Genomic DNA, 15751 nt, shown 5'->3' with positions numbered 1-15751 from the left:
CAGTAAAGATCATTTTACTACCACCACCACCACTATGGGTAACAAACCGTCTTTAGAGAAAGCCTTTGACACTGCCAACCAGGTCTACCACGAATACCAACGCTCACAAAAGGACCAACAGCAACCTCAATATAACCAACCTTATCCTGGTAACCATTCTCAGCCTTACCCTCAGCAGCCCGCACATGGTGGTGGCCAACAGCAACACCATCAACAGTCGCACAATCAACAATACAATAATCAAGGCGCCCCACACGCGCCTTCCCCTCATTTAGACGAAGGTGACGATCCCGAGTACTCTCGTCTGCGCGGCCTTGCCCATCAAGCGGCCATGACTCGTAATGAATGTTATGAGCGAAGTCAACAGGCTTATAAGAGTGGTGACGGAGCTCAAGGTAAGGAAGGATTCAAAGTAATATCATTCATTCTATATCAAGCAGTTTGCAGTAACTGAATATAATTCAGCCAAGGAACTGTCGAACCAGGGACATGAGCACGATCGCCTGATGAAACAATATAACAAACAGGCAGCGGATTTTGTGTTTGAAAGTAAGCAGAAATGTATACAGATTTTGATGTAACACCTTTTCTCACGCATCCTACATGTAGAAAAGAACCGGGGTCGAAGTCCCGACGAGGTCGACTTGCATGGCTTGTTTGTGCAAGAAGCAACCGAACGTGCTGAAGAAGCCATCGCCCGCTGTCAGAGGGAAGGCAGAGATCACTTGACCATCATCGTTGGCCGAGGCAATCATAGCATTGGTCCGTAATCATTACAGTATTTTTCTGGATGGAACTGAAACAACCTAACACCCCTCCCCCAAACCGCACTATAGATCACATTGCTAAGCTTAAGCCAGCTATCACCACCATGGTCGAGAAATACAACGTTCATGTCGAACCTAACACCCCTAATCCTGGTTGCTTGTATGTAGAATTCGGCAAAGGCAAAGGAGATATGCGGTGGCTCGATAGACTGGAGGACAAAGTTCGAAGTGGTGACTGCGTTGTTATGTAGAACAGCTTTACCAAGACGAAATTATGAAACTCATCTTTGTCATCCCAAATTTTTGGTCAAGTAACTAAACATCCAAAAATAAAAATTATAAAAAACAAAAAAATTGACCAGCTGTACATCGCATGCAGGTGCCTGCCAACAGCACCTTTATGTTTCTCCTTTATTTTGAGGAGATCTCCTCGTATGCTTCGATAGGCTTTCTATACATTATCTCAGGTATTTAGAATTGAATTGACTGAAATGATGGGATCACATGTACAGTGATCACATGTTCGGAGGAATACGGTGACGCTTGGTTGCTCATTGGCAGCAAGAGAGCCAATGGACGGCTGAATGTGGACAATTGCGGGGTAAGAGTCTAATCGAGCATATGAAAATGACCGCAAGCTTTAATAACACCAGTAGCATTAAATAAAAGGCCCTTCTCCACCTTGTTTCATTTCCATTCCCTTCTTATTCTTTTCTTCCTTCACCATGAGCGCTTCTAAGCCCGAACAATCCTCCAAAAAACCAAGACCAAAGACATTGGTCACTCACTTGGTAGCTGGTGGTGCTGCCGGTCTTATTGAGGCTTGCAGTTGCCATCCTTTGGATACCATCAAAGTCAGAATGCAACTTTCAAAGTCGGGAGCTCGAAACGCTGCTGTATGTATTGTCTTTGTGGATCCAATTCTATAGATGACCTGAATTTAAATATTCCATTCGATACTGTAGGGAAAGCGACTGGGATTCATCGGTGTAGGAGCAAAGATCGTACGAAATGAATCATTTTTTGCCCTGTACAAAGGTCTCGGAGCTGTTGTCACTGGTATTGTCCCCAAGATGGCTATTCGATTCAGTTCGTTTGAATACTACAAGTCATTGTTGGCTGATAGCAATGGCAAGGTCAGCACCAGCTCTACCTTCTTTGGTACGTTAGAGTTTTCATTCATTCATTTGATGTAGGTTATGCATATGCATTGCAGTACCTAATCTCCTTCATTTCCTTTCATATCAGCTGGTTTGAGTGCTGGTGTTACTGAAGCTGTGTTGGTCGTCACACCCATGGATGTGATCAAAATTCGTCTGCAAGCTCAGAAGCACTCCATGACCGACCCTATGGATATTCCAAAATACAGAAACGCATTCCACTGTGCATATGAGATCGTCAAGCACGAAGGGTTTGGAGCTTTGTATAAGGGTGTTGCCTTGACTGCTCTCAGACAATGTAAGGATTTATTTTTTCTCACTCGCTTGGACGTCTATTGGAAATGATGCTGACACATTCTATGTTTAACTCCCGATCAGCCACGAATCAAGCTGTCAATTTCACAGTGTATCAAGAGATGAAGAAATATGCTATCAAAGCCCAACAAGTCGACGAACTGCCTTCATATCAACATCTCATTTTGGGTGGTGTGTCTGGTGCTATGGGTCCCATGTCCAATGCCCCTATTGATACCATTAAGACTCGTATCCAAAAAAGCAACGCCAGCGGCTCTGGCTGGCAACGATTCCAGACCGTCACCTCCGAAATCATCCAGAAAGAAGGTTACACTGCATTCTACAAAGGCCTTACCCCACGACTTATGCGTGTCGCTCCCGGTCAGGCTGTAACATTTATGGTTTACGAAAAAGTTAGAGGCTGGATTGATTTATTCAATGACAAGTGGGACGACGGTGAAGTGGTTGTTGCTGGCGTTAAGCTTGCCGACAGATAACCTCCCATACCACTCTCCCATCCCATCGCTGCCCGTTAACCTTTCACTTATGCAAACAGCATTGTACTATAGTATACAAATTCAATGTACCTCTATCTCAATATCGAGAGAGCAAATAAATATGCTAGATTTTTTTTTTCTACATTGCATGCATGACAGTTCTATGTAACATTATTTACAGTGGCCATCGCATTTTTAGCTCAAGGCCGTAAATTACTAAGGGTATGCTGCACTTCCTCTAACCTCTCTCTAAGAGAAGGCCGCTCTAACCGTTTCTCCCACAAATCCCATACTTCCTTAGTAGGAGGGTCGGTCATGCCTTCTGTTATCTCACCATTGGGTTGAACGGTGCACACCTGCAGATGACTAGGGCTCTTCACCTGATTCCCTGCATTTTCCCGTCCTGTAGCCAATGATTTTACAAATTCACCTATTTGATGAATGGCGACGGCACGTTGTTTGGTAGCGAGAATCATTTGAAACACATGAGGTTGGTCGACATAAAGTTCTAGTTTCACTTGTGTTGGGGAGACAGCGGTCATTTGCGGAGAGGGAGAATCCGGAAACTGGTTTGAAGCCTTGTAGGCTGAATAAATGGATTCATCTCTTAGCCGTTCGGCTGTTCCGACTTGCTACGAAAGGATCGTGAGAAAATCAGTTTCTGGTTAGAATATGTATGACTTCTAAGAATCCCAAGGTGATACACGTACAATAAGCAACGGAGGCAATCCGTGCAGTCCCTGTTCGTCAAATATCGGGCTGACATATCGCATTTTGAGAGTAGAATTGGGAGCGTAGAATTGTACACGATCCAAATCTTCATGTGACATTGGAAGTCGGACGGCTTTACCAAGTGGCCCAAGCGCTTCAGGTTCAAACTGCGGTAAATTATTAAATTCAAGCGCTCTGGAATGTTTGTGAGAGAATCCGCTGGCAGGTAAATAATCCGTCGAGATGTTGGTTAAAATCGATGGTAGAGAGTGCGTCAAATCCACCCAAGGAGATAACCCAATGGCACCGGCTGGCATAGGTAATTTACAATCACGTAACAACAATAGCAAAGCCATAACCATACCACCACCATGCGACTCGCCAGCAATGATGACATTTTTGGGATCAACTCCTTCGCTATTTTCCTTGTCAATTAGTTGTAAGTACGTCGTCAAGGCATCTTCCAACGGTGCGGGAAAGGGATGTTGAGGGGCTAATCGTTGATTGATAGCACAAACCCGTCCACCTGTAGCCTGACGAACAATGACGTATTAGAAAATTTCGTTATACGACCTGAATTGGTACGCAATTACTTGCCTTTGCGATGCTGGAAGTCAATAAGCGATGGGTCATAGTAGATCCCATGTAACCTGCTCCGCCATGAACGTAGAGAACAACACTTTCATTCCTCTTTTCGCCCGGTTCATCTTCTCCTGCTAACCATTCTCCAGAGAGCGGTGGTGCGGTCTTTTTATCGCCAATCCAGTCCCATCCGATGGCTGGATAGTCGTTCTTATCAATTGCCGACTCAATGACAGACCCGGCTTTTAGTCGATAGGATGATGGAACAATAAAGTCTTTGCTGGTTGTGAAAGGCGGAAGTGGGACGTGGAGTTGCGAGGTCAGCCACTGCATATGCTCAACAGTGTGAAATCTTGAACGTGCTATAAGATCGCGAATAAACGCAATAGCGATATGAAATTCGAGCGACCATGACTTTGCTGGTGGACCTATGAATTACGCATCTCGCATTAGTTTGACATTTGACGTTGGCTACAGGAATATTTGTCTGGGATTTAAAACCTTTCGTATAGTGGTCTCGAATGACATTGCTTACCAAGGTCGGAGACGGCAGCACTGTATTGAGTATGGTCTTGGCTGTCGAAAGCTTGGGTGGTGATCCAAAGCCAACTTGGCTCATTTTAGCCGCATAAGCAAGATTAGCAGCAAGTTTTCTATAAGCCATTTGCAAGCGAGCCAAGAAGCGGGATGTGTCCATCAAAGCCCATTGTGGAAGAAAAATAGCTATATTCAAAGTCCGACAAGTACTGTAAACTTCGTCTTACGTTGCCACTTTTCCAGTTTTTACACTTGTATAATTCTCCAGCAATGGCATTCTACGAAAGTTTTATGAAGGGAACCGAGCCCGTCAATACAGCAGCAGCTCTGCCGGCAGCTTATAAGAAACACCTCGATCTAGAAAAGATTGATTGGCAGCGATCTGTAGACGACGCTTTTGCATTTGTTTATAATGATACTGGGCCTGGTATATCTTTGGCTTCGGTTCCAACCAGCCATCGGGAGAATGATCCAATATTATGGCGTCGTGCTCGAACTCAAGTATTCTCACCGCCAAGCGACTTTTACGAGTTCAGACAAATCCGTTCCGAAGTCGTCCTGACTCGCATTCGACAAAACTTTAACTTTACAGGTAAGGTACCTTTGCTTTCCCTACTCTCTGTAACATGTTTTTTTGACTGGTTTTTTTTTTTTCAAAGACATTACTTTGAGGCGTGTCTCAAACGGACTGTATATAGTACACAAGGAACGAGGAACACATGCATTCTTCGGATTGGATTGTCCAAAAGCTGAGGAATACAGTGAAGAAAAGTGCAAGCAAAACAAAGATTGGCCGTGCAACAAAAACCCTTCAGAAATGGTTTGTCGACTGTTCAAGCCGTACAGCTATACTGTTGGTTTACGATACATATTACCATTCGCTGATATTAGAGATATTCTCATCTACGCACCAGGTATGCATATCTTACTGAACGACCATGGTTTAGGATGAATGCTAAATGAGCTAACTTTGTTTTTTTTAGGTCTGCCTTTATTTGCCCAAGGAGTATTCCTTAAATCCTGCATAGAATATCAAAAAGCACATGGTGCCTTCAAAGTAGGCATGCCATATACAGGCTTGTTCCCTTTTGCGCCACACGTCAGAGTATCGTTCATGGAATTGCCGGTAGATCACTTGCTAACAACAAAGGATCCCTGTCCCTCACTTTTGCTCATCTACGAAAGATTCGCTATGGAAGTACTCTGTGATCCAGAATTCCGTTCAGCCGGAATGGACTCCAATCCAGCAAAATGTGGCATGTTTCCAGCCTTGTGGTGTAATTCGGATAGTGAGACTAACCAGCGACTGACCACCTTGGCGGAACAATGGCGTCAGAACCTTTTGGCGGCCAACGATAGCTCAAAGTATGACCTATCATTACTACAGTAATTTGATACCATTCAGACAATATCTGGTTCGCCGACAGACTGATCCCTTTGTAACATACTATTATTCTTCCATAATGTACACTTTTATTTTTGATAAAAACAAAAAGAAAACCAAGGAATATATCCTCGAAATCGTCTATGTTATCTACAGAAGCTCTGTAGGGAAAACACCTGTTGCGGTTGTCATTTTCTATGAACATCCATGTCACTGCTTAGTTTCCCAGCCTGACTCCGACGCTCTTGCTGCGGCGTTCATCTGCTCCATGAACTCTGACTTGCAGCAATTATCTGTATTGACACGCGAGAGAATTTGATTAGAATGCTCAGTAATCTTCTCTTTCTTAGACTTGTCACTATAAGCGGTCAATTTCATATTGTATAACCCGCAGCTTAGTTTTGGCAATGAAGGAGACAGAACGTAAAATCGGCGATGCTCGAATGGGAGCATGGATTCGTTGTTTTGCAATTCGATCGCTTGTACTTGGAGTGGGCTAGTCTTATCATCCGGGTTCTCTAGCGTAGCCTCGACGTATAACTGTGAGCCGTTGATTGGTTTATGAAGCTCCACCAACCAAGAATAACTAAAATAGAAATGTCAATGTGTTATTCTTTCTCTATGGTGTCCAGCCGCCAATACTTACTGTGCACTCAGTTGTTCGTTTTTAGCATTGATAGCGAAACTGGCACTCAAATCTTCAAAATATTTTGTCTTTCGAAACGTCGGTTCTTTGACTTTTTTATCGAATAGACATCCACAGGCAAAATTTGACATTGGGGAAGGAAAACGGGCGAATTTTTCAATACGATGGAAAATAACCCCGTCAGATATTTGATATCGCTAATGAAATTTTCTGTCGAGTGCCGTTATGCATGAAAATCGCAAATACTTATGGTTATTTTGACCTGATCTCTCATGTTAGAGTGTTTCTGTCAAGCAGAAAGCATCGTTCATTTATGGGACAAATTATCGTCGATGGCAGGTTTCAATCAGATGCAGCCCCTTTTTGGCAACCGACCATTTGAAACCGTAGTATTATTATATAATAAACCATCTGCGTGGAAAAATACTTGCTTTCCTACCTCTCTTTATGTTTCTTTTATAACCTGTCATTTTTCTATGCCGAAGGAGAAGAGTAGAAAGTCCTCAAACGAATTGGGGACCGTCCCATTACATCCACTGGCCCACTGGCAGTCGATACGCTCTCCCACCTTCCTAGTCGAAGCGCCACAACCTCAAGATAACTCCAGTACTGGAAAATGGTTACAAACACAGAATATGCCAATGGCACATGACGTCCCTCCACAGAACAAAGTCGATAGAACTACGGCGGAAAAAGGAATCGGTCAACCACTTACAAAAGATCTATTGCGAAGAAAGGACAGAATAGATAGGTTTGCAGAGGAAGTTTTCCGCCCTCAAATTGAACAGTTTGAGAGGCAAGCTTCTTTTTCCAGACCCAATATAAAGAGGAGATATTCTTTAGATTTCAACAACTTGGAATCTGGATTTGCCGACGACGCCAGATCGTCGACGACCAGTTCGCCGTTACTTAAACATACAACTCGTAACTCTTCTATGCTCAGTATCGACAGGTCATCTATATTTCGAAGCGATCAAAGCGACATATTCAAGAACAATATTGCCATGGGCTCCATGGCTACAACGCCATCGCGAGCCAACTCGGAAATATCTGAAGACGAAGACGATACAATGGATGATACCGAAGCTATCAATCACATTTGGTTACAGTTGCCACGATGGTCGACCAATTCTGGCTTTACTTCCATGCTATACCGGATTGCTTCTCGTTGTGTACGTTCCCGACAATGCGAAAACATTCAATTTTTGCTGGACCTATCATCAGACAGTATAAAGCAGGCGGCGTTGAACATTGGTGCTGTGCACGAATTTCGAAATGCATATATTCGAGATCATGCACTCCACCGGCAAGAACAGCGTAGATCATCCATACATAACAACAACCGAAATGATTTTTATGCGCCCAGTATTCTATCCGTGAATACCAATGTCAGTGGCCACAGCCATTATAATGTAGAAGGGGGAAATGCAGACTCCATACATATGACACCTCGCTATCAATGGAGCAATCCTAGCAGTAAATCTTTTCATATAACGCCGAGAAGTAGTGTATCATCATTAGCACTGTCCAGTCCGAAGTTAACCGATAAGAGGATTTCCGGAAGCTCAGCATCTATCAACCAGGGACGGAGAAGCTGTGATGTGGTGCAACATGATAGCCTACAATCGATTGGCGAACCATCAAGTCAGGATACTAATGGCAAACCTTTGCAGCCATCGAAGCTAATGAAGCTGGGAATATTAGATAATGCTGAAGAAGAACCTATTGTCCACAAGGGGAATATTCGGTTCGAGCATACGTCGTTGATTTTCCTCTCACACACCAACAAATTGAGACTCTTCTTGTGGACAATTATCGGGAAATGGTGAGGAGCGGAATCCTTCCTCAATCAATTTATAGCTGTCTACTAATCCATATACATATAGGTGGTTCGATTCTATCATCTTCGTACTGATAGTAGCAAATTGGGCACTGATGTCCTTCGAGCCAATTTATGTGACGGAAGACAAAACTGTTTGGACCGGTAGTGGTGAGGAGATTACACTCTGCGTTATATACTCCATCTATACGTAAGGCGTTCATTGTAAAACTATTGTCAATTACCTGCCGAAGTGTATGTAACATTACACATTAACAGGTTGGAAATGATTATCAAAATCATTGTATATGGATTCATCAACTTTAACGATGGTCTGTGGTCGCTGTTTTACTTTTGGAAATCAAGCAAGGGTAATGGAGAGGCGAAAGATAATCTGGAAGAGTTACCTGGTCAAAGACAGCAGCGTTTTGGACCAAATGAGATACCAGTATCTCCAATGCCACTTTTTACTAGTCATCCACGCTCCTCTGTGGATCTTGGCAAATTCAATGTACCAAATATCGACGAAGAACCATTACCTGCTTTGGCTGGCAAACGATCGGAAAAATGTCTAACGGACGACGATGGAATTCTCGTCATATACCACAACGTTTACTTGAGCAGCGGCACAAATATATTGGATCTAGTAGTTGTGGTCGCTTATTGGGTCGACTTCATTCTTATTCATTTTGACTATCCATGGTGCTCATTTTTCAAAGGCATAGCTGCAATGAAGTGTTTTAAACTTCTCTTTCTTACAGAAGGAACATCAGTAAGTTTATCTTCTCTACATGACATTGTCTAGGAACTCTTGTTAAAACTGATTTACATGTTATTAGGTAATAATGCAGTCTCTCTCTGAATGCAGCGACATGCTCTGGAATGCGCTCTTCATTTTCTTCTTCTTCTGGGTGCTGTTTTCGCTGGTCGCTTTGTTCATTTTCCAAGAGAACTACGCAAGAAGATGTGTAGTCTATGATGACGGCCTGCCAAACGGTCATTGGGAAGGTAACAACCACGAAAATCACCATTTTTACCATGGACCTTTTGCTGATTGAACGAAATTCTTCATTTAGATTTTGTAGTGGTTGAACCTGAGTTGTTTTGTAGCGGTTTTTATTCTGAGGATCCGTCAGATGGTTCAATATACCTACAAGGGCCATACGATCTACCCAGCCAAGCATTTGTCCGAACAGGTACCGGTCTCTTTTGCAAAGTTGGCCAATTTTGTATTCAAGACGGCTCCCTTGCACCATACTGGAATTATCTCAATTTTTTCAACATCTTTTACGCAATGGTCAACGTGTTTACGGTAATTTCCATCGAAGACTGGTCCTATATAATGTATGACGCCCAGGATGGCACCTCAACCATTGGATCACCGATATTCTTCTGTCTATGCATTTACTTTATGTCGTTCATTATGGCTCCATTGTTTATTGGTATGCGCCAGTCAGTTGCAATTTTACATCATACGCTCGATATTAACATTCGATTATCCTATAGCTGTTATTACCACATCGTTTGCGAGAATTCGGGGACAGTCTAAGGCGAGTGCGTTCACAGCAAAAAAAAGGAAGACAAAGACAAGACAACTGCAAACGGATGAAAAGGGCGGCCAGTGGAAGATTGACACAGGCGAAGGAATGGACAACATAGCCAAGATTCGGGTATACTGCCATTATCTGGTCTCTAGTCAATATTTCTTCATAGCCAGTCATGTGCTGGTTGCTGCCTACTTACTGACAATGATGGTGAAATCAAAAAGACATGAACAGTGGTTTTTAACTACGCAGCTTAATGCCTGGTGTAAGTGTTGTAATACCAAGTAACATGCCACAATGGATAGCACGTTTAACAGCTCTCTCTTTCCAGATATTTTGGAAATCAACTTCACACTAATCTTACTCGTGGAAATTATGCTTCGATTTTATGGTGCCATACCATATGATTCCTTTTGGGAGCATAAAAATATCCTTTTGAAGCGTTGATTTTGCCATGGTTGAACTCATTCTTTTTGAAATTGATATGCACGGTTTTGCTTGACTCCAGTGTACGGAATATCTTAGATTTCGTAATAGCCATTTCGACATGTATCATACTGATTCCACCCATCAGAAACAGCCCGGCTTATCGATACTTGACGATATTTCAAGTTGTGCGCTCATACAGGATCATATACTTGCTACCACCGGTTTATCATCTGATTGTAAGTTGCTGTTAATTTTAATGCGAAAGAGTCTGTTCCTTGCATTTACAGTTATCACAGGCGAATGTCTTGGGCGACGGCGAAGGTGTGCTGAATTTGTCGTTCTTCACATTTCTTGTACTTTTCTTATTGTGTCCTGTTGCTATGCAACTCTACGGAGGAGACTTTACGCATGTCGCCGCCACAGATGAGCCCGTCATGCGCTTTGACACGTTTTATCAAAGCTTTTTAGCTTTGTTTCAGGTTAGTTGGGTTGTCAGGTTGAAATACTACACAAATATGAGGTCCAACCTTCTTATCTTCCTTTGTTTTTAGATTTTGACAGGTGAAAATTGGAACGTAAGCATGACTTCATCCAATTTACAAGCTGGTATGGGGCAACAGCGCATCTACTGATACAACATGGTAATATCTAGGAAATACTGTACGATACCATGCAAAGCCAAGCAAATATATCAACAGTGTATGCAGGATTATTCGCTATTTTCTTTTATTTTGTAGGACACTGTAAGTTCATTCATTCCAATGTGGTTATCAAGTAGTTTAGAAATCTAACATCGACTTCAAGATGTCGTGCTCAACCTCTTCATCGCCATCGTCATGGAAAACTTCGACATGGATGAGGATGAAATGAGAAAGTTGCAAATCCAAAAATACGTCAGTGAAAATAAGTCAAAGCCTGTAAAGATAGAGATGGATATGATTGGGAGGTAGGTGTATATATTCAGTTGTTGTTTTGCAATGATAGTTCTGGCCTATATCAAGATAAAACATGCTTTAGGCTCGTATTACCATTGTGCCACGAAGAGGACAAGAAACCATTATCTATGTCTAAGCTACCTCCAGATCTGCTGCTCAATACTCCACAGAAGGACTTTATCAAATTCTTGGATGCGAGGAACGCACATGATGTCCCGGAATCTAAAAAAGCTGGGACACCACGACCTCCGGCGTATTTGTAAGAATTTCTTCAACAAACTGTTTAATTGATTGCTTATATCTAAGGCCCTTAAATGTTTCAACAGAGCCATCGAAAATCGTCAACCTACAGAAATTAAAACTGAAGAAGATGATTATTTAGCGAACCTGGAAAAAGAATACAAAGAGATCCAAGTTGAGAACGAAGCTAAAGTCAGGACATTACTTTTCTTCGCAGATGACAGCAAAGTTCGAAATATATGTCGCCGCATTGTCGGATCTGCATCCGACCCAGAGCTTGAGAAAAAGAACCTGTATAATTGGTTTATCTTCACCTGTATCCTACTCAGTGTCATCTTGATGGCAATTGAAGATCCTGTAGATCGCTTCGAAGACACCCTTCCGATACCTTTAGAAGCATTTTTCTTCACAGAGATCTCCTTATTGGCCATTTTTATCCTCGACATCCTCATACATATCATTGCTGATGGTCTTCTTATTTTACCGACATCTTATCTGCGCAACTGCTGGAACATTTTCGACTCGATTGTGGTTTTAATTCAAATAGTGGCAGTATTTGTGCCATTAATGGGCGACAGTCGTGCCGTACCGCTGATCGAAAGTATGCGTGGATTGCGTCTGTTTCGAATTGTTCGCTACTTTGAGGGAATTCGCACCATGTTCGTGGATCTGCTTCATGGTATTCCAAACATCATCTGCGCTAGCGTATTGATGCTGGTCATGTACATCCCATTTGCGCTCTATGGAGTCAATATCTTTGGCGGAAGGTTTTATTTTTGCAACGACGGAGATGCCAACGGAATCGATGATTGCTTTGGAGAATTTGTTGAAGTTGATGCTCTGTCTATCTATCAACCTAGAATATGGGCCAATCCATATGGATACTCGTTCGATACCTTTGGCGTAGCTTTGCTACATCTTGTTGAGATTACGTCGGGCGAAGGATGGGTAAGAATGCCATTTTCATACCGGTCAGTTATGATCAATGACGATGCTAAAATTTAGAGTTGATTAGGTCAACGCCTTGTTTTCTGCTATGAGCATTCCGTCAGCAATAGGTCAACAACCACGATTTGATTGGAACTATGCAGCCATTTGGAACTCGTTGTTTTATGTTGCATTTATGTTCTTGGGATCAATCTTCATTTTGCAATTGTTCATTGGTGTAAGTTCTTGATGAGACTAGTTACTTCACACAGTTTTTTCTCAATTAACTCGCCATATTGTATTCAGGTCATTTTGGAGAACTTTAAACGACGAAGCGGTATATCATCTCTCACATCGGCGCAACGTCAATACCAAGATATTCAAAGGCGGTTGGCGTCCATTAAACCGTTCAGATTGACTGTCAGACCGAAAACAAAATTTAGGGCTATGTGCTATGATATGGTGATTGATAAATATGGAACATATTCAAATTGCATGTCTGGCGTTGTCATTTTGAATATTGGTAAGTACGAGCATGATATAGTATCATATCTAAATACTCTCTAACCATGGAAGAATACCAATAGGTTTATTTGCAAGTGAATTTTATCGACAACCGTCTTGGTTGAGCACTTTTCAAGGTTAGTATTAAGTGTTGACGGCAGTCAATGTTGGCACCATAAGTTGCAATAATCTCGGTAGCTAACATCTATTTTGCTTTCCAGACGACGCCTATGTTGTATTCATTGGCATCTATACAGTAGATGTTATTATCAAAATTACTGCTTTAGGATTTGCACGCGTGAGTACTGACAAATTGCAGCATCATTTGTCGAAAGAAAGGAAATCTCGCTTGAGCTAACATGTTCCTTAGTGGTTTGGAAACAAATGGAATATATATGATGCGGTTGTCACCTTCATGGCCTTGATGACAATCATACCAAGGTTTATTGTGACGGATGTAAGTTTGCATCATAACGGATCTATTGGCTACCTACGTCTGGCTACTGACCATTTTAATAGGTCCTCCCTCTTTTTCTGGAGAAATTGGTGTTGATTGCATTGGCATTCAGACTTGCTCAACGAAGTCCAGTCCTACATGAATTGTTTCTTACCGTTCAGTGAGTATACCACGTCAATCTTGGACAGTGCACAATAAGGTTTAACATCTATTCTAGGCTGTCGATTCCATCCATCATTAATGTATCAGCAGTCTTCGCCCTCACGCTGTTTTGCTTTGCAATTATCTTCAATCAATTCTTCGCTTTGGTGCGATTTGGCCAGTACGGTACTGTTCACGCAAATTTTCGAACGTTAGCTACCTCGCTTCAAACACTTTTTCGAATGACTACAGGCGAAGATTGGGTATGTAGATTTTGAAACATTTGAAATTATTCCTAGTCTAGCTTCTGACAACTTGGACAGAATGGCTTGCTACACGACTTTACTGTTGACTACCCAAACTGTGTAGCAAATGTGTCGTACTATGTCGACTGTGGTTACCCCGTTTTTACATATGTTTTGTTTCTCGTTTTCTATTTCATATGTACCTATATTTTTGTGAATTTGCTGACTGTGGTAAGTAATGAGAATGGCTTTTAAAGATAGTTTACGATGTTTCATTCTCAACCCACTTCTTTCATTGTTAGGTTGTCATCAGCAATTTCTCTTATGCATTCGATCGACGAAACGTATCAACCTTGCTAACACCAAATGATTTACGACAGTAAGTGATTAGGAACAGACTCATAAAAATATGGTTAAGGAGCTGAACATTCCTTTTTTTCAAACTAGATTCAAATTTGCCTGGTCTAAACTGGACCCTACCGCCACTGGATACATTCAACAGAAGGATATTGGAAAGTTACTGCATGTAAGGAATAAGCAAATAACCAAAACAATCGCTGAGAAGCTGACGAAATCTTTTCCTTTAGATATTGGAGGGAAAGCTAGGCATACGAATATACCCCAAACACTTGAGTATACCATCTCTGGTGGAGAAAAGCCGCAGACCATGGAATTATCCCGATATAGAACCAGAAACACTTTATCAAAAATACTTGTCGAACTTGTACAAACATTTATCTATACCTCATTTTAACACCGAGGAAGTCGCTAAAGCTCTGTCGACTATGGATACTAATGCGGTCAAAGAAGCTAGGAGGATTTTTAATTTTAAGTACAAGGTGAGCAAATATTCTGGTTGACCTGCGGGACACCTAAGTCTAAACCCTGCCGGCAGGAACTGGAATCATGTGTTGGACCTCGAGGACTCCCTTTCAGTGTTGCCATGAAAGCACTTGCACTTTCACTTGTGGACATTGTTCAATCTCTTACGTAAGCAATCCATCAATTTCTGCATAGATTTCATTGATGTGATATTGACGAGCTTTGTAGTTTGAATGACCTTGTGGAACAAGCAACTCACGAAGCTCTTATCAAAGAAGCTGTGGCTCTTGAAAAGGCTCGGGGAGTGTTTTTGACCACTATACAACGCAGAAGGTTCCTTCAATGGCAAGAAAGTAATATAGAGAACAAGCCACTCGACATTCAGTATGATGATGTCAAGTTCTCACCTACGCTGCATGACTTGGAACGATTAAAGCCATTTCAGCGCTCAGGTACCTACCTACTTTACCTGCTCAATTGATTCATTTGCTGTCGTATCACTCATATACATTTTTGATACAGGTCATACTGCGATTGATATTCCAAGCATTATCGTCAGCAACAAGCATCCTCAGCATCATCCGAATGAAGGTGACGATACTGCAGATTATTTGCATCCAAATACAGCGAGACCCAATTCTACGAGATACAGAAGAGGTTCAGATACTTCGTCCGCCAGTAGTGGGCATAGCCAGCTACACCCAATCACAACTTCCAGTTCACCGACAAAGTCTTTGAGCAGCTATGGCAGTGGTGGATCGGCTGCCAACAGTTTACCAAATCTGCTTCTGAGTCCGCCTATGAGTCCGAGCTACGATATTCCACAAGGCATAACGGGTGATGTTCTCGAAAATATGGAAAACAGTGAATGGCAACAGATACTTCGCGATGCTGATAAAGATTAGATATACATAATCAGGATGTTATATATATATATATTGGAAGGGCTTGTCAAGCCAGACATGGAGAAACATAATGAAGTTATTTGCCAGTGCATGTATGATATGATAATCTTTTGTATTATATAATTGGAATCCATTCGTTTCAAATGTAATATGGCTTCCTGCGAAGACAATGGATGGTTACCACTTGGATTGCGTGCTCAAGGCT

At 42.0% G+C, this 15751-nt stretch overlaps 6 protein-coding genes across 6 annotated transcripts; 4 read left to right on the top strand and 2 right to left on the bottom strand.

Annotated features, from left to right (window-relative positions):
* The first annotated feature begins 7 nt into the window (after window positions 1–7).
* K450DRAFT_239878 (uncharacterized protein) lies at window positions 8–1132 on the top strand. Its single transcript, XM_051588841.1, has 5 exons — window positions 8–82; window positions 122–395; window positions 466–549; window positions 610–762; window positions 837–1132. Exons 1-5 carry the CDS (start codon window positions 35–37, stop codon window positions 1016–1018), a joined length of 741 nt encoding a protein of 246 aa, XP_051444956.1. The 5' UTR covers window positions 8–34; the 3' UTR covers window positions 1019–1132.
* Window positions 1133–1465: 333 nt separating this feature from the next.
* Window positions 1466–2818, top strand: K450DRAFT_239875 (uncharacterized protein). The gene is made up of 4 exons (XM_051588840.1): window positions 1466–1663; window positions 1733–1928; window positions 2016–2225; window positions 2306–2818. Exons 1-4 carry the CDS (start codon window positions 1493–1495, stop codon window positions 2716–2718), a joined length of 990 nt encoding a protein of 329 aa, XP_051444955.1. The 5' UTR covers window positions 1466–1492; the 3' UTR covers window positions 2719–2818.
* On the bottom strand, window positions 2819–4504 carry K450DRAFT_239874 (uncharacterized protein). The gene is made up of 3 exons (XM_051588839.1): window positions 4027–4504; window positions 3429–3962; window positions 2819–3350 (listed from the first exon to the last, which is right to left on the bottom strand). Exons 1-3 carry the CDS (start codon window positions 4342–4344, stop codon window positions 2919–2921), a joined length of 1284 nt encoding a protein of 427 aa, XP_051444954.1. The 5' UTR covers window positions 4345–4504; the 3' UTR covers window positions 2819–2918.
* A 210-nt stretch (window positions 4505–4714) lies between these two features.
* On the top strand, window positions 4715–6040 carry K450DRAFT_239871 (uncharacterized protein). Its single transcript, XM_051588838.1, has 3 exons — window positions 4715–5140; window positions 5208–5462; window positions 5532–6040. The coding sequence occupies exons 1-3, from the start codon at window positions 4819–4821 to the stop codon at window positions 5936–5938; spliced, it is 984 nt and encodes a 327-aa protein (XP_051444953.1). The 5' UTR covers window positions 4715–4818; the 3' UTR covers window positions 5939–6040.
* On the bottom strand, window positions 6041–6996 carry K450DRAFT_239868 (uncharacterized protein). Its single transcript, XM_051588837.1, has 2 exons — window positions 6579–6996; window positions 6041–6518 (listed from the first exon to the last, which is right to left on the bottom strand). The coding sequence occupies exons 1-2, from the start codon at window positions 6707–6709 to the stop codon at window positions 6143–6145; spliced, it is 507 nt and encodes a 168-aa protein (XP_051444952.1). The 5' UTR covers window positions 6710–6996; the 3' UTR covers window positions 6041–6142.
* A 31-nt stretch (window positions 6997–7027) lies between these two features.
* K450DRAFT_239855 (uncharacterized protein) lies at window positions 7028–15677 on the top strand. The gene is made up of 28 exons (XM_051588836.1): window positions 7028–8403; window positions 8465–8608; window positions 8677–9169; window positions 9237–9405; window positions 9474–9839; window positions 9904–10206; window positions 10273–10368; window positions 10455–10606; window positions 10667–10849; window positions 10922–10945; window positions 11023–11113; window positions 11175–11316; window positions 11388–11564; window positions 11632–12493; window positions 12561–12710; window positions 12779–12995; window positions 13060–13113; window positions 13198–13274; window positions 13347–13433; window positions 13496–13593; window positions 13651–13837; window positions 13898–14050; window positions 14122–14198; window positions 14267–14345; window positions 14407–14658; window positions 14715–14809; window positions 14870–15093; window positions 15164–15677. The coding sequence occupies exons 1-28, from the start codon at window positions 7055–7057 to the stop codon at window positions 15544–15546; spliced, it is 6684 nt and encodes a 2227-aa protein (XP_051444951.1). The 5' UTR covers window positions 7028–7054; the 3' UTR covers window positions 15547–15677.
* Window positions 15678–15751: the final 74 nt, after the last annotated feature.

Source organism: Umbelopsis ramanniana (genome assembly GCF_025399195.1).
Source record: "Umbelopsis ramanniana AG unplaced genomic scaffold K450scaffold_25, whole genome shotgun sequence".
Taxonomy (NCBI): Eukaryota; Fungi; Mucoromycota; class Umbelopsidomycetes; order Umbelopsidales; family Umbelopsidaceae; genus Umbelopsis; species Umbelopsis ramanniana.
The sequence above is the reverse complement of the archived record's forward strand: the minus strand, read 5'-3'. Positions and strand labels throughout refer to the sequence as shown.